The sequence below is a fragment of the Oncorhynchus masou genome, chromosome 5, assembly GCF_036934945.1.
Source record: "Oncorhynchus masou masou isolate Uvic2021 chromosome 5, UVic_Omas_1.1, whole genome shotgun sequence".
Lineage (NCBI taxonomy): Eukaryota > Metazoa > Chordata > Actinopteri > Salmoniformes > Salmonidae > Oncorhynchus > Oncorhynchus masou.
Genome location: NC_088216.1, coordinates 21,275,349 through 21,300,449, shown reverse-complemented (window position 1 = coordinate 21,300,449; position 25,101 = coordinate 21,275,349). Strand labels below are relative to the sequence as shown.

The following is a 25,101-nucleotide window of genomic DNA, read 5'->3' as shown; positions in this document are numbered from 1 at the left end:
AGTGCAGATAAATTCGTCACATTCATTGTTTTACACAGTCTTTTTAGTTGACTGTGAACACGTTCTCATTTACAGCAACGACCTGGGGAATAGTTACAGGGGAGAGGAGGGGGGTGAATGCACCCTACACAGGGCAGTGTACCCAATCACTGCACTGGGCATTCGGATTTTTTTTTTTTTTTTTAGACAAGAGTGCCTCCTACTGGCCCTCCAACACCACTTCCAGCAGCATCTGGTCTCCCATCCAGGGACAACCCTGCTAAACTTCAGAAGCAAGCCAGCAGTGGTATGCAGGGTGGTATGCTGCTGGCATCTTATCACAGCACTGGTAAACCAAACTATGGTTGAATAACTCCCTAACCAACATTGCTGATCTTTGGACCGTCACAAGAAGGTTCAAACCATTATAGTATTCAAGTTCTACGCTCGGCGTACCCCGGGCCAGGTTAATCGAATTCGCCCAATGTGCCTCCTTGAAATATCAAATTACGCTGTAGCAAGGAGGCAGCGCATGCGTGGTCTTTCAGTGCGTCCGGTAGAGCCGTAAACTAGTTTGACATTTCGCTAAGATTAGTGAAGTGAACAACACACGTCTACGCTTATGTTTTTACACGAGTCCGGTCGGAGGAATGAACGAGATTTTAGGTGTGGGTCTTAAAATGGGATTGTTTTTGCACGTTGTAGCTGTCAGCCCCTCCGACGCGACATTAGACGAGGTAAGATTTGGACTCAAGTCTGCCAGGATTTGTTTTTGGTTCGGTTCGTGCAGGTTGTTTATTTGGGTAGCTCGTAAAGTTGCATATACGACTAGCTACTTTGTTAGGTAGCTAGTTATTCATGTGGCCAGCTGTTTTCCTACACGTTTGCTGGCTAACTAGTCTCGGTTGGGTATAACTTCTAAGTTCGACCGCTGTAGCTAGCTTTAGCTATCGTGCTAGCTAGCTAGTTGTTCAGTCAGCTATTTAGTTGGCATCACAGGCACTTGCTAGCTAGCGTTGACTGAACTTGACAAAGTATGTGCTGCTTTAGTAACTAACGTTAGCTACATGGGCTACTGTTAGTCACTAACCTTAATAACCTTAGTGTTAAACTTCTCTAGCCGCACCCATTGACAGCTGTCTAATTAAATGGTTGAGTTATCAAATATCTCGCCACATACTTGCCTAGCATTATCATCCTACGAGCCAACAAGTCAGTAGCTGTCTTATGAAAAACAATGATTAGTTGATGTTTTGTTTATATATTTGCATTGAAACTGAAACTGCAAGTGCTGTTTTTTAAACGGGTCGGCTGTTGTAACGAAAATGATGAGCGTGCATCGATGTGACCGGAATCTGCGTTATGATTCTGAAGAGCCAGCTTGTAACAATGAGGAGATTCGGTTCATCTGGCACGGGTAGGCGTGTTTTGCATAATGTAAAAGTTGATTGTATTGGTTTTAGAACCGGGCTTCCGAATATGAGCCAGATGCTCCAGTCATCGCTCACTTTGAAGTCGGCTCAAATAAACGGCGTAATTAAAACGCAATCTCAACACGTTCTTAACATACGAAGGTGTTCGCTTTTGATAAAAAAATATGTATCTGCCTTCCCAATGAAAACTAGTTTTAAAACACATATTTTCTTGAAAATAGGTTTATGTTTCTGGACGATTCACCAGGACCGAGCAGCGCAGATTTCTATTCCATTTGAGAAAGGAGTTCTTCCCTCACCGTTTTGCTCGTTCACGTCACCGGTCATAGACCGGTGCCCCTTGGCTCAGCATAATCGAATCCACCCAATCACAAGAAGCTGCAATGAAGGGAATCGTGGGTGTCTCGTTTCAGCTAGTGTTGTTTTGTTCTTAATATATGTCTTGTTTTCAGGTTTTTTGTCTGATTTCATGTCAATGCTAATATGTACAAAACAAATGTTTGCTAGCTAACCAACAACTGTAACGATGTATTTGAGACAAGTGCTCATTGTGCAAAGGCATTACTTTCCCAATAAACGTTGCACACGCGTCGATTTTGTTGCTAAACAACCAACCTGTCTGTACTGTAATTTACTTTATGGAATACACTGAAGTTGTTGACGGGGATTCATCATCGTTAATGTCCCTGTAGTCATTAATACAAGAGGTTATTAGTGAAACAGAATAGCTATCGCTGGTCTTAATGAGGCTGGGGCAGAACTGCGCTATTTCCGCTAGATGGACAATCTGCAAAGTCAAAATTGTATAAATTGATGAAAACACACATGTGTATGACTTTGTGGCTGTGCCAGCTAGTTACCACTCTGCAGAGCTGCCTCAAGAACAACATTCAATCGAAAAACGCTAACCTGCTCTTGTGCTTTCAAGACAACTGGAAATGTTTTGGGGTAAAACGACGTCACATCATGACGTCAGTGTTCTTCAGGTCGGAAAGTCGGAGCTCGAGAAATATGCGAAGTTGGATGACCAATCAAAAATATTTTTTCCCAGTTGGAGATCTTTTTTTCTTTTTAGTTCCCATTTGTCTTGAACACACTGAAGTTGGACATTTTGCCCCGTTGTTTTGAACCCTGCTTAAATTCAGTCCATGTCATGACACACAAAGTCCCCCCTCATATACATGAGCATTGTAAGCATTTTGTTATCATTAGATAATGAAAGATATCCCTGCAAAAGGTTCAGATAATTATTACTACAAGTAAAGTTATTTAAGTTATGGCCCTTTTTATACAAAGAAATTGATATAGAAGCCAATCACAGCACTCCTTTTGGGTAATTCTCACAACCCCAAAATTATTATATATTCATGTTTTATATTTTTCAATATTCATATTTGCAAATTTTAATTAAAGTACCACTCATATTACAGAGCAGGCAGTAAAGCTTTGACACCAATTTTTCCTTTGTAGTGCAGTTTAAACATTATGGAGTCTTAAAGAAGGCATGGTTAATGCCAAAATGTCACATGTTCCAACTTAAATTCATTATTTCTCAATTATTCTTCAAGATACAAATGTCAAATATACACTGATGGTACAAAATATGAATAGCACCTTCCTAATATTGAGTTGCGCAGCCCCCTTTTCCATCAGAACAGCCTCAGTTCATCTGGGCATGGACTCTACAAGGTGTCAAAAGCGTTCCACAGGGATGCTAAGTCGCTCTGGATAAGAGCGTCTGCTAAATGACTTAAATGTAAATGTAAATGCTGGCCCATGTTGACTCCAATACTTCCCACAGTTGTCAAGTTGGCTGGATGTCCTTCTTGATACACACAGGAAACTGTTGAGTGAGGAAAAGATGCAGCAGTGTTGCAGTTCTTGACACAAACCGGTGCGCCTGGCACCTACTACCATACCCCGTTCAAAGGCACTTAAACCTTTTGTCTTGCACGTTCACCCTCTGAATGGCACACAAACACAATCTATGTCTCAAATGTCTCCAGGCTTAAAAGTCCTTCAACCCGTCTCCTCCTATTTTTATCTATACTGTTTTGAAGTGGATTTAACATGTGGCATCAATAAGAGATCATAGCTTTCACCTGGATTCACCTGGTCGGTCGATCATGGAAAGTGTTCTTAATGTTTTGTATAGTCATCTATGTCAACAATCCTTCCTCTAAAGGACCCTTCTATGGATAACATTTTGTGAAAATCAAAAAAATCATTGTCCTTTTTTGTGAGGAACAGCCCTCGCAGATATCTGAACGTTCTCCCCGGTTGCTGCTACATCATTGAGACTGTCATTTTGTATCTGGCATCTTGCCTTAGTTCTGGGTGACTGAATATGGTCACCAGTTGCTGAGTGGAAGTGCCAATGTTAATCCCAATGTCTGGTTTAACCTCTGGATTTGTCAAGTTCTGTTTGAGAGAAATATTGAGTGACACAATACATTGATTGCATTGTCCTACTTGGTTTTGGCCTAGGCCGACATCAGTCACCCTCATTTTTCAAACTCCCAAACTCTGTAGGCTAACTGACCAGGTATCAAACCTAGGTTGTCCGTACATTGCATTTCAAGACTGCATTAGCCCCCTGTGCTACAGCTTAGACGTGTAGCTTAATATCTGTCTGCAAAGACAAGACAGATCCCTTGCAAGGTGGTTACTCTTCACGTGGGAGTATTGTTGGCGAACCATTAACCAAAAATAGGCTAGTTCCCTGAGCACGTCCTCTTTTCCCTTTGAAAAGTAGTGCTGAATATGTGTGGTGGTCGAGAATGTTGTTTTTTGTTGTCACCACTGTTCTGTTCAGCACGAACTGTCCAACCTTGAACTTCAGAACATATCTCTTCTAGAACACTGTTGCTGTACAGTCCCCTTGCCAGTCAGCTCTGTGTCAGTATTGAATCTGCAAAATAGGAAGTGAACTATGCCAGGGTTCTACACTAACTTTTTCCAGCTACCACCTTTTTCAGTTGGTGGCACCAGCACACGATTTAGTCACACCAAGTCCTGTAATGACTGCATTCTGTACAGAACCAGGCTAAAAATGACTAGTCATCTTTTAAACTGGTATGCCCTTGTTCTTTGTTGTAGATAGATTTACTGTAACCGAAAAGAGACTTGAAATAAAATGCTAAATGTATTTATTGCAGTTTTCAAAGTGGCATGTGTTCTGTGAAATCATCTAGAAGGCAGAATTTGAAAAAACGATACTTGATACTGTACCAAAACGATATCGCGGCAAAAAAAATACATTTGATGTTCAAAATCCACAACAATTCTTAAAATATGTTTGCAGACCAATGTTGAGAGAATTTGGGAAATTTTGATTTTTGTGTAGTTACCCTTTAATTCAGGTGCTTACCAGCTAGCTGTGTTTCTGCAGCGCACTTGTGATGTTGTTTTCAAAACAAATGACCACTGGATTGATGCAAATAATCAGGATTCTGCCAAGAAGGCATAGGCTACTTTGTAGTTAACTTTTAAATGTCTTTCCATCTACCCGAAAACAGTAAGGGAGTCATTAGCATTGCTAACGGCTACATAAAGTGGTAGACACATAGGTCCTACACGTACCACACACAGCAGGGCTTGACATTCAGGTAAATTTGTCAGTGGAACACCGGGCCAATGCCAACTGAAAGCTACTGACCCAAATTAGAGAAATACTGACACGGATCAAGATCTGACAGGAAATCGAATGTTAAAGTCAGCTGCTATTGAAATTATGCACTTATCATTCGTTTGCGGCCTGAGCAAGTAGCCTATACAGGGTTCATACAGACAAATTCAAGGACTTTTTCCAAGCACTTAAAGCTGCAAGATGTAACTTTTTGAGTGACCAGACCAAATTCGCATAGAAATATGAGTTAAAGATCCCTCATTGAAAGCAGGTCTAAGAAGCGGTAGATCAGTTCTATGTGTGCTATTTCTTTGCTTCCCGTTTTAATTTTTGCTCTTGCGTCTTTTACTTTCAGTTTTGTACACCTGCTTGAAACAGCTGAAAATACAATATTTTTGGTTATGGAAAATATTTCTCACAATGGTTTAGATTGAACAATGATTCCCTACACTATACTTGTGTCACATAAACTGAATTTAGGTGAACTAATATAATTTTATCAACCAGGACATGCCAGAGTGATTTCTACATAGTGCATCTTCAAATAAGAAATGTGAAGGACCTACATTTTGATATTTAATTGAAATAACTTATAGAAAAAAATCGATGCAAAAAAGTGTGCAATACCACTTTTAAGAAGAAGGAATTTAGTTAAAGGCCTTATGCATTGACATTTGGATTATTTTGACCTTCTAAAATATGTAAAACATAATGTGGGTTTTGCCTGACTAAATAGTCATGTTCCCAACGCACACGCTAATGAAGTCTGGCTTAAATCAACTACCATAACTTCAATGACTTTTCAAGGACCAAAGAGCATAGACGTAGGGCTCTCCAACTCTGTTCCTGGAGATTTTCACTCTAACTCTGTTCCTGGAGAGCTCCTGTAGTTTTTTGCTCCAAGCCTAATCTAGTGCACTTGATTGGAATAATTAGCTGGTTGATTAACTGAATCCCGAGTTACCTGGAAGCGAAAACATTGAGGAGCGTAGCTTTCCAGGAACAGGGTTGGAGAGCCTTGCTCTAGAGGAAATGTCTGATTTTTAAAGGCAGACTATTCCATGGTGACTGTCGGTCTTGGCTCCATGCAACGACCAGCAATTTGAGCTCCGCAAGCTCTCTGCCCCGACAGATTATCTGTGGGGTGTGTGTGTATGGTAAATAATCAACATATCGAACAAACAGCTTCGGAAATCCATCTTTTGTTTTTTATAGATCAATTATATAGCCTAGATTAAAATAGCTTTATTAAAAAAAAGAATCACAGGCCCAAGCAAGCCACTGACGAGGGCTTCCTAAACCTCCCCTGTATGTCAAGCCCTGACACACAGACTGGGGCATTTCTGTGCCATTGTTGCCTCTTCAGAAAGCTATATTTCTGCTCAATTGCGCATTACTGTTTGAATAAATCATGATAATAATAAGAAAGCCAATAGTGAACCTAATACTAACGTTACCAGGTAATAAAACATCTCCAATTGTTTTTTGTCGCAGTAGGGAACTGCAATATGTCAGTCCAAAAGAATGCTTTGCTGGTTGAGACTTCTTTGCCTGTCATGTAGCTTGCAGGCCTGAGAAAGACGCAGTTGGGTTTTCTTTTTTCATTCAAGACATTTTGTAGTTTTTAGCGACGTTCCTACTAAGAATTTGAAACTAACATGCTTCTTTACATGAAAAGGTAGAGATCCTCCATTAATAATTTAGCTTAGACACTAGTATACAGCATCAATAGTCTGTCAGTATGACAGGTTTGTGCATATTCATGCCAGATCAAATGCTATATCATATGCACACGGTCAAGAATCCACTTAGTCACTTTTTAGCAGCTGTCCAAGAGAAAAACGGTTCTGATAGTCAAGCAGTGACACCGGACTGTTCTTGTATGCCTGGTTGTTTCAGCACCTTCTCATTATGGTCGATTTTACATTTAATTAATCTCTATTATGCCTGTAGGCTCTGGCAGAGTTAGTAACACAATCCACCCGTCCCTAATCTTCTACTATAGTACGAGAAGGGATGGTTGTTCCATCCTGCAGCAGCCTATTGTCGAAGGCTGAGAGACTGAGGAATGTTGTCTGTCGAGATTCTTTGTTGGCTCAATGTCTTGTCTGATACGTCTTCTAGGCGATAGACAATTCAGACGCCCAAAAAAACAACTTTTCATCTCTTAACCTTGGCTTTTTTATCTCTTAACCTAGGCTTTTTTATCTCTTAACCTGGGCTTAGGCAATTTGTTGTCCAAATAGTATTCTTACATGGATTTGGCTTTAGTTTTTGTTTCTAGGCCTAGCCTATCGTGCTAACTGGACTGGATCCAACATCCTAGCACAAATACAACAACAAGTAACAAAAACATCATGTCATAGGCCTAAGGGTTATATCTTTGCACTTCGGTTCTCGACAACAGCCCCTGGGAGCCAGGGAGTTCTTGATCTCCCCTAAAGCCAAAGGTCTCTGACCCGAGACTCTCCTCAGCGCAAGAACTGAAAATGCCTCCAAACCAAACAGTAGCCTAGTTTCTCTGCAGTTTTCAGCTTTAACCTGTTTGTTTTTTTGTGTGATGGGCTTATGCCATGTCATACAATGTAGTTGTATGGTGTAAACAATTTTGTGGGAGGTTGTTAAAAAGATGCACTCCAGACTTTCCTAGTGGAAACGCATAGGCTAGTGTGTGCGTGAAGTTGATCTGTGGCTGGGTTTCACTATTCCTGTGTTATAATAACTGTCCTCACTCGGACACACAAACTCCGCCTGCCGTTTTGAATACAGAGGGTGCTCCACTCTTCATTACCATGCAGTCCTCTACTCTGGCTGGCAGCTCACACTCCACTGCCGCTTGGACATTTCCTTAGAGAAATCCTTGTCCCCTATTTTGCTTGGTTTTGTGTGTGCTCTTTCACTTTTTTCATCTGTGGACTGGAAGGATAACGACCCTTGAGTTGAAAGCACTTGCGCTCCTTGGGATTTAGGAATTTTGGACAGCTATGCCTCTCCAGCTGGAAAGGAAACGGGTATAGAAAACCTTGGCTAACATTTCTCCTCAGGATTGAATCCATAATCTAATCTTGTAGATAATGTGTAGCCTGGTAGGGGTTGCCTGATAAATCAATATACATTCTGAAGCCGTTTTTGATGAGGCTTCCTTGGCTGTCTTCCTTGACTGGTTTCTGGTTTTTAGTTCATTCTTTATCAATGGCTATTCCTTCTTGCTGATTGAAAGAATGTTTGTATTGCCACTGATTTTTAAGTGTGTCTTTGATGTGTCAGGTTCTACAAGCTTCTGATGTAGGCTAACAGGCTAGTTCCTGTTTGACTGGAGGCACATTTAGGCCGTCATCTACGCAAAACAAGCAGCTTGTGTCTGTACGTTGTTTTTCTCGAGGCTAGACTAACTTGGTGTGTTTGTTCCAGTGTGGGCCATGTCTGTCTGTTCACTCTGTTGTATTGAATGTTGTATGAGGCTGAGGCTACTAGCGCCTGAATGGTAAGTGATGAGGAAATCTGAGCCGTGGACATTCTAGCAGCTTAGCACCCATGTATAAGAGGGATGATGGAGAGGTTCAATACTACCACTTATGTCTGGACCTAGTTCTTCCAGACCCTATAGGCTACATTGAACACGACTAATCAGTTATTGATCTTTGTTTTTATTTTAGAGAATTATTTCATTATTTATTTATTCTGGTCAGGTACAGTATCTGTGAGTGCTGATAAAGCGACCTAGCCTAAACCCTAGAGGGCAACATGCAAATATGAGTGATCACGAGCCTATCAACTGTCTGAACGTCTTGATATAGTCTATAGGCTTTACTAACTAGTTGTTAACCAGTTGTTTGATGAATACATGTATTTGTTATTCCGGTCCCGTACAGTTACAGTATCTGTGAGAGTGTAGTACTCAGGTGACCTAGGTCTAATCGCCAGAGCAATTTCTGTAGAGATAGCTCAACTGCTGTATGTTGTGATCTTATAGTTGATGTTTCAGTCAATGCTCCATAATGCTATCATGAGTTGAAGGTGCTACACACAGGATTTATTTTTGCATTGTAATTTCAGGAGATGTCCATTATATATATAAAATGAATATAAAATGAATGCAGTAATAGTAGAATGATAGTGTTTCACAGTATTACTTCCCCGCCAGTGTTGTGATTAGCTGTGATATTCACCCCATTGATTTCTCCCGCGGAGCGACATCAATTGTCAAAATAGGAACGCTGTTTTGACTTTGGCTATGTATTTAGTGGAAATGGAGTCAAGTGGCCAATGTAGAAATCCCTTTTCCTGGTTGCTAAAATTCTACACTGTTCGATGTATTTCAGTTTGTGCGAAAACAAGCATTGAAAAGTGTAGGGAATCATTGTGCAATCTAAATCGCTGTGAAATATACTTTGAACAACAAAATATATACACTGAAGAAAAATATGAACACGGCCTGTAAAGTGTTGGTTCCATGTTTCATGAGCTGAAATAAAAGATCCCAGAAATGTTCCATATGCACTAAAAGCTTATTTCTCTAAAATGTTGTGCACAAATTGGTTTGCATCCCTGTTAGTGAGCATTTCTCCTTTTAACAAGATAATCCATCCATCTGACAGGTGTGGCATATCAAGAAGCTGGTTAAACAGCATGATCATTACACAGGTGCACCTTGTGCGGGGGACAATAGAACAGCACTCTAAAATGTGTAGTTTTGTCACACAACACAATGCCACAGATGTCTGAAGTTTTGAGGGTGTGTGCAAGTGGCATGCTTACTGCAGGCATGCCCACCAGAGCTGTTGCCAAATAATTTAATGTTAATTTCTCTACCATAAGTCACCTCCAATGCTGTTTTAGAGAATTTGGCAGTATGTCCAACCAGCCTCACAACTGCACATTACTTGTATAGTGTTGTGTGTGCAAATGGTTTTCTGATGTCAACGTTGTGGGTTTATGCTTTGGGCAGGCATGTGCTACGGACAACGAACACTTGCATTTCATCGATGGCACACAGATACCGTGATGAGATCCTGAGGCCCATTGCCATTCAACTGCTGCTATCACCACATGTTTCAGCATGATAATGCACAGCCCCATGTCGCAAGGATCTGTACACAATTCCTGGAAGCTGAAAATGTCGTAGTTCTTCCATGGCCTGCATATTCACCAGACATGTCACCCTTTGAGCTTGTTTGGGATGCTCTGGATCAACATGGACGACAGCTTGTTCCACTTCCCGCCAATATGCATTAACGTCACACTGCCATTGAAGAAGAGTGGGACAACATTCCACAGGCCACAATCAACAGCTTGGTCAACTCTGAAGGAGATGTCGCACTGCATGAGGCAAATGGTGGTCACACACAGCAGATACTGACCGTTTTTTTATCCAGTCCCTACTTTGTTTTTGTTATCTGTGACCAACCGATGTAGATCTGTATTCCCAGTCATGTGAAATCCATAGATTAGGGCATAAGGAATTTTATTTTAATTGACTGATTTCCTTATATGAACTGTAACTCAGTAAAATTTTAGACCTTTTTGCATGTTGCGATTTGAAATGTTTTTATTTTTTATATATATATTTTGTTCAGTATAGTTTTTCCAGCTGTTTGAAGCTGGTGGACCAAAAGTGAAAGGCTCGAGCGCGAGTCCCCGCCATGTTACAGGAAAAGGGGATGAGGGGGAGACCTTCCACATAGGGAAGAAATTCTGAGAAATTCTAGGGGTAGCACCTTTTATCAAGATGATAAATGAACATCAGTATTTGAGTGGCGGGTGCTGGGTCATATTCCCTAGGCAACAGACGGAAGAACAGACTGAAACGGCAAGAGACGACCTGGGCTTCTCCGACATGAAACGCTTATTTCCGTTGTTCATCGCAAAGGTTTCGCTACGTTGTGACTTAATGAACACGACCCAGGTGGTGGACATACGGTTTTTACACTCCTGTTATTGACTTGTCTCTTGTCTTCCAGAGCCTACTGCACTGTGAGGGGCTGAACAACCAGAGCTACGTCTGTGAGTCAGGACACTGCTGCGGGGAGTCACAGTGCTGCAGTTACTACTATGAACTCTGGTGTAAGGACTCTCTCTCTCTCTATGCTATCACACACACCCACACACACACTCTCTCTACCTCTCACTTTCACTCTCATTCTCCCGCTCTGAAATACATTAGCATTTTAGTCATATAGCAGTGTCCCCTCACATTCACCTGTACATGTGAACAGTGGTGGAGAAAGTACCCAATTGTCATACTTCATACTTGAGTAAAAGTAAAGATACCTTCATAGAGAATGACTCAAGTGAAAGTCACCCAGTAAAATACTACTTGACTAAAAGTCTTAAGTATTTGGTTTGAAATGTACTTAGGTATCAAAAGTAAAAGTGTACATCATTTCACATTCCTTATATTAAGCAAACCAGATGGCACAATTGTCTTGTTTTTCATTTATTTACGGTTAACCAGTGGCACACTTAACAGATCATTTACAAATGAAGCATTTGTGTTTAGTGAGTCGGCCAGATCAGAGGCAGTAGGGATGTTCTCTTGAGAAGTTTGTGAATTGGACCATTTTCCTGTCCCGCTAAGCATTTGAATTGTTACAAGTACTTTTGGGTGTCAGGGAAAATGTATGGAATAAAAAGTATATTTTCTTAAGGAATATAGTGGAATAAAAAGTATATTTCCTTAAGGAATGTAGTGGAGTAAAAATTATATTTTCTTAAGGAATGTAGTGGAGTAAAAAGTAAAGTACAGATACTTTAAAGTACTACTTAAGTAGTTTTGGGGGTATTTATACTTAAGTACTTTACACCACTGCACGTGAACATGCATGTACTGAACATACAGTACATGTTCTGAATGCACGCCTCACATTTTTCAAAAGACAAGTCAGTTCTGACACTCATTTAAAGCTTATTTACTGAACTAGGACTTAGGTCCTCTGTATATCACTTCCTCCTCCTCCCCATCCCAGGGGTTAGGTCCTCTGCATATCACTTCCTCCTCCTCCCCATCCCAGGGGTTAGGTCCTCTGCATATCACTTCCTCCTCCTCCCCCATCCCAGGGGTTAGGTCCTCTGCATATCACTTCCTCCTCCTCCCCCATCCCAGGAGTTAGGTCCTCTGCATATCACTGCCTCCCCCATCCCAGGAGTTAGGTCCTCTGCATATCACTTCCTCCTCCTCCCCCATCCCAGGAGTTAGGTCCTCTGCATATCACTTCCTCCTCCTCCCCCATCCCAGGAGTTAGGTCCTCTGTATATCACTTCCTCCTCCTCCCCCATCCCAGGGGTTAGGTCCTCTGCATATCACTTCCTCCTCCTCCCCCATCCCAGGAGTTAGGTCCTCTGCATATCACTTCCTCCTCCTCCCCCATCCCAGGAGTTAGGTCCTCTGCATATCACTGCCTCCCCCATCCCAGGAGTTAGGTCCTCTGCATATCACTTCCTCCCCCATCCCAGGAGTTAGGTCCTCTGTATATCACTTCCTCCTCCTCCTCCATCCCAGGAGTTAGGTCCTCTGCATATCACTGCCTCCTCCTCCCCCATCCCAGGAGTTAGGTCCTCTGCATATCACTTCCTCCTCCTCCCCATCCCAGGAGTTAGGTCCTCTGCATATCACTTCCTCCTCCTCCCCCATCCCAGGAGTTAGGTCCTCTGCATATCACTTCCTCCTCCTCCCCATCCCAGGGGTTAGGTCCTCTGCATATCACTTCCTCCTCCTCCCCCATCCCAGGGGTTAGGTCCTCTGCATATCACTGCCTCCTCCTCCCCCATCCCAGGAGTTAGGTCCTCTGCATATCACTGCCTCCTCCTCCCCCATCCCAGGGGTTAGGTCCTCTGCATATCACTTCCTCCTCCTCCCCCATCCCAGGGGTTAGGTCCTCTGCATATCACTTCCTCCTCCTCCCCCATCCCAGGAGTTAGGTCCTCTGCATATCACTGCCTCCCCCATCCCAGGAGTTAGGTCCTCTGCATATCACTTCCTCCTCCTCCCCCATCCCAGGAGTTAGGTCCTCTGCATATCACTTCCTCCTCCTCCCCCATCCCAGGAGTTAGGTCCTCTGTATATCACTTCCTCCTCCTCCCCCATCCCAGGGGTTAGGTCCTCTGCATATCACTTCCTCCTCCTCCCCCATCCCAGGAGTTAGGTCCTCTGCATATCACTTCCTCCTCCTCCCCCATCCCAGGAGTTAGGTCCTCTGCATATCACTGCCTCCCCCATCCCAGGAGTTAGGTCCTCTGCATATCACTTCCTCCCCCATCCCAGGAGTTAGGTCCTCTGTATATCACTTCCTCCTCCTCCTCCATCCCAGGAGTTAGGTCCTCTGCATATCACTGCCTCCTCCTCCCCCATCCCAGGAGTTAGGTCCTCTGCATATCACTTCCTCCTCCTCCCCATCCCAGGAGTTAGGTCCTCTGCATATCACTTCCTCCTCCTCCCCCATCCCAGGAGTTAGGTCCTCTGCATATCACTTCCTCCTCCTCCCCATCCCAGGGGTTAGGTCCTCTGCATATCACTTCCTCCTCCTCCCCCATCCCAGGGGTTAGGTCCTCTGCATATCACTGCCTCCTCCTCCCCCATCCCAGGAGTTAGGTCCTCTGCATATCACTGCCTCCTCCTCCCCCATCCCAGGGGTTAGGTCCTCTGCATATCACTTCCTCCTCCTCCCCCATCCCAGGAGTTAGGTCCTCTGCATATCACTTCCTCCTCCTCCCCATCCCAGGAGTTAGGTCCTCTGCATATCACTGCCTCCTCCTCCCCCATCCCAGGGGTTAGGTCCTCTGCATATCACTTCCTCCTCCTCCCCCATCCCAGGAGTTAGGTCCTCTGCATATCACTTCCTCCTCCTCCCCATCCCAGGAGTTAGGTCCTCTGCATATCACTGCCTCCTCCTCCCCCATCCCAGGGGTTAGGTCCTCTGCATATCACTTCCTCCTCCTCCCCATCCCAGGAGTTAGGTCCTCTGCATATCACTTCCTCCCCCATCCCAGGTGTTAGGTCCTCTGCATATCACTTCCTCCTCCTCCCCATCCCAGGAGTTAGGTCCTCTGCATATCACTTCCTCCTGCTCCCCCATCCCAGGAGTTAGGTCCTCTGCATATCACTTCCTCCTCCTCCCCCATCCCAGGAGTTAGGTCCTCTGCATATCACTGCCTCCTCCTCCCCCATCCCAGGAGTTAGGTCCTCTGCATATCACTTCCTCCTCCTCCCCATCCCAGGAGTTAGGTCCTCTGCATATCACTTCCTCCTCCTCCCCCATCCCAGGAGTTAGGTCCTCTGCATATCACTTCCTCCTCCTCCCCCATCCCAGGAGTTAGGTCCTCTGCATATCACTTCCTCCTCCTCCCCCATCCCAGGAGTTAGGTCCTCTGCATATCACTTCCTCCTCCTCCCCATCCCAGGAGTTAGGTCCTCTGCATATCACTGCCTCCCCTCCCCCATCCCAGGAGTTAGGTCCTCTGCATATCACTTCCTCCTCCTCCCCCATCCCAGGAGTTAGGTCCTCTGCATATCACTTCCTCCTCCTCCCCATCCCAGGAGTTAGGTCCTCTGCATATCACTTCCTCCTCCTCCCCATCCCAGGAGTTAGGTCCTCTGCATATCACTTCCTCCCCCGTCCCAGGGGTTAGGTCCTCTGCATATCACTTCCTCCCCCATCCCAGGAGTTAGGTCCTCTGCATATCACTTCCTCCTCCTCCCCATCCCAGGAGTTAGGTCCTCTGCATATCACTTCCTCCTCCTCCCCATCCCATCCCAGGTATATCACTTCCTCCTCCTCCCCCATCCCAGTTAGGTCCTCTGCATATCACTTCCTCCTCCTCCCCCATCCCAGGAGTTAGGTCCTCTGCATATCACTGCCTCCTCCTCCCCATCCCAGGAGTTAGGTCCTCTGCATATCACTGCCTCCTCCTCCCCATCCCAGGAGTTAGGTCCTCTGCATATCACTTCCTCCTCCTCCCCCATCCCAGGAGTTAGGTCCTCTGCATATCACTTCCTCCTCCTCCCCCATCCCAGGAGTTAGGTCCTCTGTATATCACTTCCTCCTCCTCCCCCATCCCAGGAGTTAGGTCCTCTGCATATCACTTCCTCCTCCTCCCCCATCCCAGGAGTTAGGTCCTCTGCATATTACTCCTCCTCCTCCCCCATCCCAGGAGTTAGGTCCTCTGCATATCACTTCCTCCCCCATCCCAGGAGTTAGGTCCTCTGCATATCACTTCCTCCTCCTCCCCCATCCCAGGAGTTAGGTCCTCTGCATATCACTGCCTCCCCCATCCCAGGAGTTAGGTCCTCTGCATATCACTTCCTCCCCCATCCCAGGAGTTAGGTCCTCTGCATATCACTTCCTCCTCCTCCCCCATCCCAGGAGTTAGGTCCTCTGCATATCACTGCCTCCCCATCCCAGGAGTTAGGTCCTCTGCATATCACTTCCTCCCCCATCCCAGGAGTTAGGTCCTCTGCATATCACTTCCTCCTCCTCCCCATCCCAGGAGTTAGGTCCTCTGCATATCACTGCCTCCTCCTCCCCCATCCCGGCGGTTAGGTCCTCTGCATATCACTTCCTCCCCCATCCCAGGAGTTAGGTCCTCTGCATATCACTTCCTCCTCCTCCCCCATCCCAGGAGTTAGGTCCTCTGCATATCACTGCCTCCTCCTCCCCCATCCCAGGGGTTAGGTCCTCTGCATATCACTTCCTCCCCCATCCCAGGAGTTAGGTCCTCTGCATATCACTGCCTCCCCCTCCCCCATCCCAGGAGTTAGGTCCTCTGCATATCACTTCCTCCCCCATCCCAGGAGTTAGGTCCTCTGTATATCACTTCCTCCTCCTCCCCCATCCCAGGAGTTAGGTCCTCTGCATATCACTGCCTCCTCCTCCCCCATCCCAGGAGTTAGGTCCTCTGCATATCACTGCCTCCTCCTCCCCCATCCCAGGGGTTAGATCCTCTGCATATCACTGCCTCCTCCTCCCCATCTCAGGAGTTAGGTCCTCTGCATATCACTGCCTCCTCCCCCATCCCAGGAGATAGGTCCTCTGCATATCACTGCCTCCTCCCCCATCCCAGGAGATAGGTCCTCTGCATATCACTGCCTCCTCCTCCCCATCCCAGGAGTTAGGTCCTCTGCATATCACTGCCTCCTCCCCCATCCCAGGAGTTAGGTCCTCTGCATATCACTGCCTCCTCCTCCCCCATCCCAGGAGTTAGGTCCTCTGCATATCACTGCCTCCTCCTCCCCATCCCAGGAGTTAGGTCCTCTGCATATCACTGCCTCCTCCTCCCCATCCCAGGGGTTAGGTCCTCTGCATATCACTGCCTCCTCCTCCCCATCCCAGGGGTTAGGTCCTCTGCATATCACTGCCTCCTCCCCCATCCCAGGAGTTAGGTCCTCTGCATATCACTGCCTCCTCCTCCCCATCCCAGGAGTTAGGTCCTCTGCATATCACTGCCTCCTCCTCCCCATCCCAGGAGTTAGGTCCTCTGCATATCACTGCCTCCTCCCCCATCCCAGGAGTTAGGTCCTCTGCATATCACTTCCTCCTCCTCCCCCATCCCAGGAGTTAGGTCCTCTGCATATCACTTCCTCCTCCTCCCCATCCCAGGAGTTAGGTCCTCTGCATATCACTGCCTCCTCCTCCCCATCCCAGGAGTTAGGTCCTCTGCATATCACTTCCTCCTCCTCCCCATCCCAGGAGTTAGGTCCTCTGCATATCACTTCCTCCTCCTCCCCCATCCCAGGGGTTAGGTCCTCTGCATATCACTTCCTCCTCCTCCCCCATCCCAGGAGTTAGGTCCTCTGCATATCACTGCCTCCTCCTCCCCCATCCCAGGAGTTAGGTCCTCTGCATATCACTGCCTCCTCCTCCCCCATCCCAGGAGTTAGGTCCTCTGCATATCACTGCCTCCTCCCCCATCCCAGGAGTTAGGTCCTCTGCATATCACTGCCTCCTCCCCCATCCCAGGGGTTAGGTCCTCTGTATATCACTTCCTCCTCCTCCCCCATCCCAGGGGTTAGGTCCTCTGCATATCACTTCCTCCTCCTCCCCCATCCCAGGAGTTAGGTCCTCTGCATATCACTTCCTCCTCCTCCCCCATCCCAGGAGTTAGGTCCTCTGCATATCACTGCCTCCTCCCCCATCCCAGGAGTTAGGTCCTCTGCATATCACTGCCTCCTCCCCCATCCCAGGGGTTAGGTCCTCTGTATATCACTTCCTCCTCCTCCCCCATCCCAGGAGTTAGGTCCTCTGTATATCACTTCCTCCTCCTCCCCCATGCCAGGAGTTAGGTCCTCTGCATATCACTTCCTCCTCCTCCCCCATCCCAGGAGTTAGGTCCTCTGTATATCACTTCCTCCTCCTCCCCCATCCCAGGAGTTAGGTCCTCTGCATATCACTTCCTCCTCCTCCCCCATCCCAGGAGTTAGGTCCTCTGCATATCACTGCCTCCTCCTCCCCCATCCCAGGAGTTAGGTCCTCTGCATATCACTTCCTCCTCCTCCCCATCCCAGGGGTTAGGTCCTCTGCATATCACTGCCTCCTCCTCCCCATCCCAGGAGTTAGGTCCTCTGCATATCACTGCCTCCTCCTCCCCATCCCAGGAGTTAGGTCCTCTGCATATCACTGCCTCCTCCTCCCCCATCCCAGGGGTTAGGTCCTCTGCATATCACTTCCTCCCCCATCCCAGGGGTTAGGTCCTCTGCATATCACTGCCTCCTCCTCCCCCATCCCAGGGGTTAGGTCCTCTGCATATCACTTCCTCCTCCTCCCCATCCCAGGGGTTAGGTCCTCTGCATATCACTGCCTCCTCCTCCCCATCCCAGGAGTTAGGTCCTCTGCATATCACTGCCTCCTCCTCCTCCATCCCAGGAGTTAGGTCCTCTGTATATCACTGCCTCCTCCTCCTCCATCCCAGGAGTTAGGTCCTCTGTATATCACTTCCTCCTCCTCCCCCATCCCAGGGGTTAGGTCCTCTGCATATCACTGCCTCCTCCTCCCCATCCCAGGAGTTAGGTCCTCTGCATATCACTGCCTCCTCCTCCTCCATCCCAGGAGTTAGGTCTTCTGTATATCACTTCCTCCTCCTCCCCCATCCCAGGGGTTAGGTCCTCTGCATATCACTTCCTCCTCCTCCCCATCCCAGGAGTTAGGTCCTCTGCATATCACTTCCTCCTCCCCCCATCCCTGGAGTTAGGTCCTCTGCATATCACTTCCTCCTCCCCCCCCATCCCTGGAGTTAGGTCCTCTGCATATCACTTCCTCCTCCTCCCCCATCCCAGGAGTTAGGTCCTCTGCATATCACTTCCTCCTCCTCCCCCATCCCAGGAGTTAGGTCCTCTGCATATCACTTCCTCCTCCTCCCCATCCCAGGAGTTAGGTCCTCTGCATATCACTGCCTCCTCCTCCCCCATCCCAGGGGTTAGGTCCTCTGCATATCACTTCCTCCTCCTCCCCCATCCCAGGGGTTAGGTCCTCTGCATATCTCTGCCTCCTCCTCCCCATCCCAGGAGTTAGGTCCTCTGCATATCACTTCCTCCTCCTCCCCATCCCAGGAGTTAGGTCCTCTGCATATCACTTCCTCCTCCCCCCCCATCCCTGGAGTTAGGTCCTCTGCATATCACTTCCTCCTCCCCCCCCCATCCCTTGAGTTAGGTCCTCTGCATATCACTTCCTCCTCCTCCCCCATCCCAGGAGTTAGGTCCTCTGCATATCACTTCCTCCTCCTCCCCATCCCAGGAGTTAGGTCCTCTGCATATCACTGCCTCCTCCTCCCCCATCCCAGGGGTTAGGTCCTCTGCATATCACTTCCTCCTCCTCCCCCATCCCAGGGGTTAGGTCCTCTGCATATCTCTGCCTCCTCCTCCCCATCCCAGGAGTTAGGTCCTCTGCATATCACTGCCTCCTCCTCCCCATCCCAGGGGTTAGGTCCTCTGCATATCACTGCCTCCTCCTCTCCATCCCAGGAGTTAGGTCCTCTGCATATCACTTCCTCCTCCTCCCCCATCCCAGGGGTTAGGTCCTCTGCATATCTCTGCCTCCTCCTCCCCATCCCAGGAGTTAGGTCCTCTGCATATCACTTCCTCCTCCTCCCCCATCCCAGGAGTTAGGTCCTCTGCATATCACTTCATCCTCCTCCCCCATCCCAGGGGTTAGGTCCTCTGCATATCACTTCCTCCTCCTCCCCATCTCAGGAGTTAGGTCCTCTGCATATCACTTCCTCCTCCTCCCCCATCCCAGGAGATAGGTCCTCTGCTTTTTGCCGTGATGAATGAGCTACAACATGAACTGTGATCTCCGATTGGGATGTAGAATACCAATTGACCCCATGGTACACTGTTGGTAGCAAAACTTCCAATGCAGTTACATCCTTGCTATGGAACAACGTTTAGAACAAACCTGGAGGGTTGTTGGCCACTATCTATGGCTCTGCCTCCATGTTGTTACTGTGTAGTGGTGCACTATATCTCTCTATTGCCTTCACTAGCAATTTGTCACTACTGGCATTCACTGTTCAGGCACTAGATGTTTACAGTAGTAATGTACTCTAGCTCTCTGTTGCTTTCAAAACAAATATGTCACTCCTTCTATTCAGCAGTACTTACAGTAGTTTCACCATAGAGATATGAATAACACGTATGAAACAGACATAATGTCAAGTCTTTCTACTGTGTCTCTGTCTCCGGCAGGGTTCTGGCTGGTGTGGGTCATCATCTTCATCCTGAGCTGCTGCTGCGTGTGTCACCACCGGCGCACCAAGCACCGGCTGCAGCAGCAGCAGCGCCAGCACGAGATCAACCTCATCGCCTACCGCGAGGCGCACAACTACACCTCCCTTCCGTTCTACTTCAGTAAGAGTCCCGCCTATCAGAGCTCCCCGTGTGGCACGGCGCGACACCCACAACACGAGAGAGCGCCGTGTTCTGTACACAGTGGTAGTCCGTCATTGCCCGACTCGTGGTAGTCCGTCATTGATGTCGTTACCGTCATATTGCGTTGTTGCACGGTGTGCTGCCCGTATTAACCGTGGCATGGTGTGCTGCCCGTATTAACCGTGGCATGGTGTGCTGCCCGTATTAACCGTGGCATGGCGTGCTGCCCGTATTAACCGTGGCATGGTGTGCTGCCTGTATTAACCGTGGCATGGTGTGCTGCCCGTATTAACCGTGGCATGGTGTGCTGCCCGTATTAACCGTGGCATGGTGTGCTGCCTGTATTAACCGTGGCATGGTGTGCTGCCTGTATTAACCGTGGCATGGTGTGCTGCCCGTATTAACCGTGGCATGGTGTGCTGCCCGTATTAACCGTGGCATGGTGTGCTGCCTGTATTAACCGTGGCATGGTGTGCTGCCTGTATTAACCGTGGCATGGTGTGCTGCCTGTATTAACCGTGGCATGGTGTGCTGCCCGTATTAACCGTGGCATGGTGTGCTGCCTGTATTAACCGTGGCATGGCGTGCTGCCCGTATTAACCGTGGCACGGTGTGCTGCCCGTATTAACCGTGGCACGGTGTGCTGCCCGTATTAACCGTGGCATGGTGTGCTGCCCGTATTGACCGTGGCATGGTGTGCTGCCCGTATTGACCGTGGCATGGTGTGCTGCCCGTATTGACCGTGGCATGGTGTGCTGCCCGTATTGACCGTGGCATGGTGTGCTGCCCGTATTAACCGTGGCACGGTGTGCTGCCCGTATTAACCGTTGCACGGTGTGCTGCCCGTATTAACCGTTGCATGGTGTGCTGCCCGTATTAACCGTGGCATGGTGTGCTGACCGTATTAACCGTTGCATGGTATGCTGCCTGTATTAACCGTGGCATGGTGTGCTGCTCGTATTAACCGTGGCATGGTGTGCTGCCCGTATTGACCGTGGCATGGCGTGATACAGCTTAGGAGGAACTGCACAGATGCACAGTGTTATACTGGTAGTAGTCAACAACATGGAATTATTGCGCAATGCCCTTCTATTTCAGTTCTACCATTACCGTGACTCAATGAAACACGAGAGCACTAAAGCTTCATACATACTCAATTTCAGTCTCAGTAGTTCTCTCCTTCTGCGTTTCTGTCTGACTACATTACATTGTTATTCCCCAGTGCTGAAGCTTACTCAAACATTGTACCTTGGGGGAATTTATGTGGTTTTCCCTCTCGGCTAGGGGGGATATTTCTCAATGGCAATTTTTGCATCAAACCGAGTCAGAGTCACTGCCTGGCAGCGCTACCTTGACTCAACTCCAGTCCTTTGTTTGAACTAGGAGTTGCGGTTTTGTTTTGGTATGGGATGAAACACAGCCCTGTTTCATGCCCCAGATTGCAGGAAACCTTAACCACCGGGTCTTGGTTCAATGCCACCAGGTCTTGGTTCAATGCCACCGGGTCTTGGTTCAATGCCAACCTTGCAACATGTTTTCCTTGCAATCATTTTCAGTTAGTCCTAACTGTCCTTTGTGTCCCTCTCTTCTTCACTTCCAGGGTTTCTTCCAAATTCCCTCCTACCTGACTACGAGGAGGTGGTGAACCGCCCTCCAACCCCTCCCCCTCCCTACAGTGTCTTCCATACAGTCAGCCCCATGCCCACGGACCCACAGGACGGCCTGGGACTGGGACACTGCCCGAGCATCCAGACCACTCCGGTCCCCCCAGTGTCCGACACCCTTTGCTCCAGGCGGAGCCTGGAAGAGCCCCACTGCATTGGGGCTCCCACCATTGGCTACAACAGACACAAGGCAGACAATAAGCCTCAGGAGCCCCAGGATGGTGGACCAGGGCAAGGGCCCCAGGAGGCCTCTACAGAGGAGCCTAGAGGTCCAGAGAAGAGTTGCAAGGAGCCCCTGTTACTCGGGGACCTAGGGGGGCCCGAGAGCGGTGCCCAGGAGGACAAAGATAATAGGGGGGCCCTTGGGCGGCGGCGCCGTTTCACGGGTGACTCTGGTATCGAGGTGTGCGTATGTGACCGTGGTGGTAGTACAAGTATTGGAAGCCAGGAGGGCAAGGAGCTGAGGGAGAAGGATAGCCTAATGGGGGAGAAGGTTGAGGAGCAGGAAGGAGGAGACTTCTGCGACGGGTGCGGTCACTCCGCTCCGGGAGTAGAAGAGGAGCTAGCCCTGGATGGACCCGAAAGTAGGTCGGAGTGCGGGTCGGCGACAGGATCCACCTCCCTGCCACCACCCGCCATGACACAACCCACCCAGCCCCCGATGTGCCTGCTCCTCCACACCATCAACGAGCTTGAGGGACCCCTCACCATGGCAACAGCACAGAACCCCAGGGCTGAGCTACGCTAAGCTAAAGCACATCTTCACCGAGGAGGGAGAGAGAACCAGGAGTGGGAGTCAAGGTGTGTGTGACTGTCTGAGATTGTGTGTGTGTGTGTGTGTGTGTGACGAGTAGGAAGTTGTATTTTATCCCAGAGTCTGGACTTAAAAGCCTGATGTTGATAGCTAAAGCCCCTTTGGCATACTGTAATGGTGGCCTTAACTGCAATGTACAAGGAGACCGGAGGAGAGGTTTAGCCTATCACCAACCTACCTACAGACTGCATAAATCTCCTCCTTTGTCTGCCTTTGCCAAGAGGAGGCCAAAGGAGATCGTGTAAAGACTTATGCAAGCTGGAGGAGATTGATAGTCTGGTCAGTGCATGCTGACCTGACGTTTGGTGCGACCAGTATAGTGTAAGTACACACTGGTGCAACTCTAGCCTGGTCCCAGATCAGTTTGTGCTGTCTTGCCAACTCCTATGCTCAGTGTACCAAGCTACCGGAAATCATTGCAGCTACTTCCTGTGTCTGTTCACAGGAAGTAACATCCTGGACAAATACACTGAAGCGGTACAGGAACATTGTCAAGCAGTGCAGTGTGGATCGTCATGGCGACGATGTGTGCTTATGTAATGTGATAGTCCCAGTCGGTATGAAATAGAACGTGGTGGCCCTGCCTGCCTGTGGGGAAAACAACACATGGTTACTTTGGTTACCTCGTTGGCTCACAGCAAAAACTTGACCTTTTTCCAAAAGCAATTTTCTTGTCTGCTTGTTTTAGTCAATTACAAAACTACATTTAAGAAAAGTACAACATGTGTAAAGATTACTATTCAACTTTTGCTGCTCCTGAGTGTTCTCACTACTTAGAAAAATGTAATGTTGTCAGGGCTCCCCTCGTTTTCATGACGGCATTAATGTTAACCACGTGAGTGACTGCGTGCTAGCCAGCTACCGACCAGAACAGGACTCTCCAACCCTATTCCTGGAGAGCTACCCTCCTGTAGGTTTTCACTCGCAAACCCAGTTGTAACTAATCTGATTCAGTTTATCAACAGCTCATTTTTAGAATCAGGTGTGCTAGATTAGGGTTGGAGTGAACCTACAGGACGGTAGCTCTGCAGGAGCAGGGTTGGAGAGCCCTGAACCAGAACATTAAGCTAGCCAACACAAACGGACGAGCTATAAAGCTACAAGTAGTGAGTGGAGTTCCAAACAGACTGTACTAATCAAGTTAAATGTCTTATCTGTGATAAAATATCTTCCACACACACGTAGCTAAAGTGTAGCCTCCTTTGACACCGGGTCCCTGAAGCCACAGGGCCGCTGGCTCCATTTCCCTAAGTGGGAGCATCGCGAACCGTAGGTTGAAATTTTTGACCTACATTACATTTGTATAACAAAAAATGTACTACGAAGTTGGCTCTTTTACAGTCGGGGTCAATGGGGGAAAGAATGTTTGTTTTCCCCCGTTGGTGGGCGTTGTCGAGGGCAGTTAATTGTTATGACATGAATACTGACTCAGACTAATACTGTACAGGAAGAGCCTGACACTAAACACTGTGTGTGAATGTTACTGTTCCACATAAGACCTTTAGCCTTATGTTTTTTACTCTCCTCCAACCCTGTTGTCACAGGGACCCAAGTGCATTAACACATTTTGTGTGACACAATCATTTTATTTTGCACATGAATATATGTAACTAATAATGGAGACAAAGAAATTAATCAAACATTAAAAAACGTATCTGTGAATCCTGTCTTTTCTTTTTTTTTTTTTGAAATTGAATCAGTTACTATTTGTTTTGTAAAGGAGGGTTTTCTAATGTGTCGTTGAGATTAATTCCACATGGGTAAAAAACAAAAACAACGCTTCCCACACAGTATGGGCCTCTATCGGAGTCTAGGACGTGATTGGTTCTTCTCTGAGATATTGATTACATGATTGTATTGTGCATCTCTGAGAAACTGTCATGTTTGCGATCGCCCGCAATGATTGTGCATTAGTGAAACATACAGGTCCGTAGGTGAAACGGGTACAAAAAAAACTGTTTAGTTACGAGAACCAAGCTATCATTAGTGCTTTATATAGGCCTATTATGCATTTTGTAGAAACAAATAGAATATTCTATAATTGTGGTACAACAAAGGTCAACTATTCTGCATTTTGGACGGATGTCTTTGTCAACTTGTGTAATGAAATTGTAAAGCTTTTGATCGACATTGGAAAATTGTGTATTATAATATCATACAACGCATTTATGAACTAAACGAGCTACATTTAAATCTGTTGTAGCAAAATGTCAGTCTACAATCATTAGTTTTTTAGTTAGTGAATGATTCATTTCTATTTTATTGTTGAGTATAGAATTGTTGTACTCTTGAAACATTCAATCTCCTTCAATCAATCAAACGAGTGTGAAGGTGAACATACAGGGAACTCAATGCACAGATTAAATGGCCTATTGAATGATGTGACATTATTCTATTGTGAATAATGGACATCATGCCAAAGATATTATGCTATTTCAACACGGGATGTAAGGTGGTTGTGCACATTTTCTGTTTTTTGTTCGAAAGGGCATTTTATTACAGCAGCGAAATTGATGTTCAATAAATGTAAACCAGAAATACTTTTCTTTGCAATGTTGTGTTCTTTGTGTTCCACACGGCTAAATTATTTGAAAGCTGCATTTTAATCAAATGGACGAGGTAAGGTGAGTTGAAAATCAGTGCTATAAGAAATAATATTACCTGTAACATATGTATAATTTGCTCCATTAACCCTCTTGTTGTGTTCGTTAATTCTGTGTTCCCGGTCC

General features: G+C 47.0%; 1 protein-coding gene across 2 annotated transcripts; it reads left to right on the top strand.

Moving 5' to 3' along the window:
* The first annotated feature begins 526 nt into the window (after positions 1-526).
* Positions 527-24,916, top strand: LOC135536829 (WW domain binding protein 1-like). Of its 2 annotated transcripts, XR_010455073.1 has the most exons (5): positions 527-716; positions 11,001-11,103; positions 19,712-19,873; positions 21,495-22,359; positions 22,818-24,916. XR_010455073.1 is itself a non-coding variant. In XM_064963080.1 (4 exons), the coding sequence occupies exons 1-4, from the start codon at positions 630-632 to the stop codon at positions 22,304-22,306; spliced, it is 1,164 nt and encodes a 387-aa protein (XP_064819152.1). In that variant the 5' UTR covers positions 527-629; the 3' UTR covers positions 22,307-24,916. The 2 variants fall into 2 exon arrangements, 1 of the variants encoding a protein (XP_064819152.1); XM_064963080.1 differs by having other exon boundaries at positions 21,495-24,916.
* Positions 24,917-25,101: the final 185 nt, after the last annotated feature.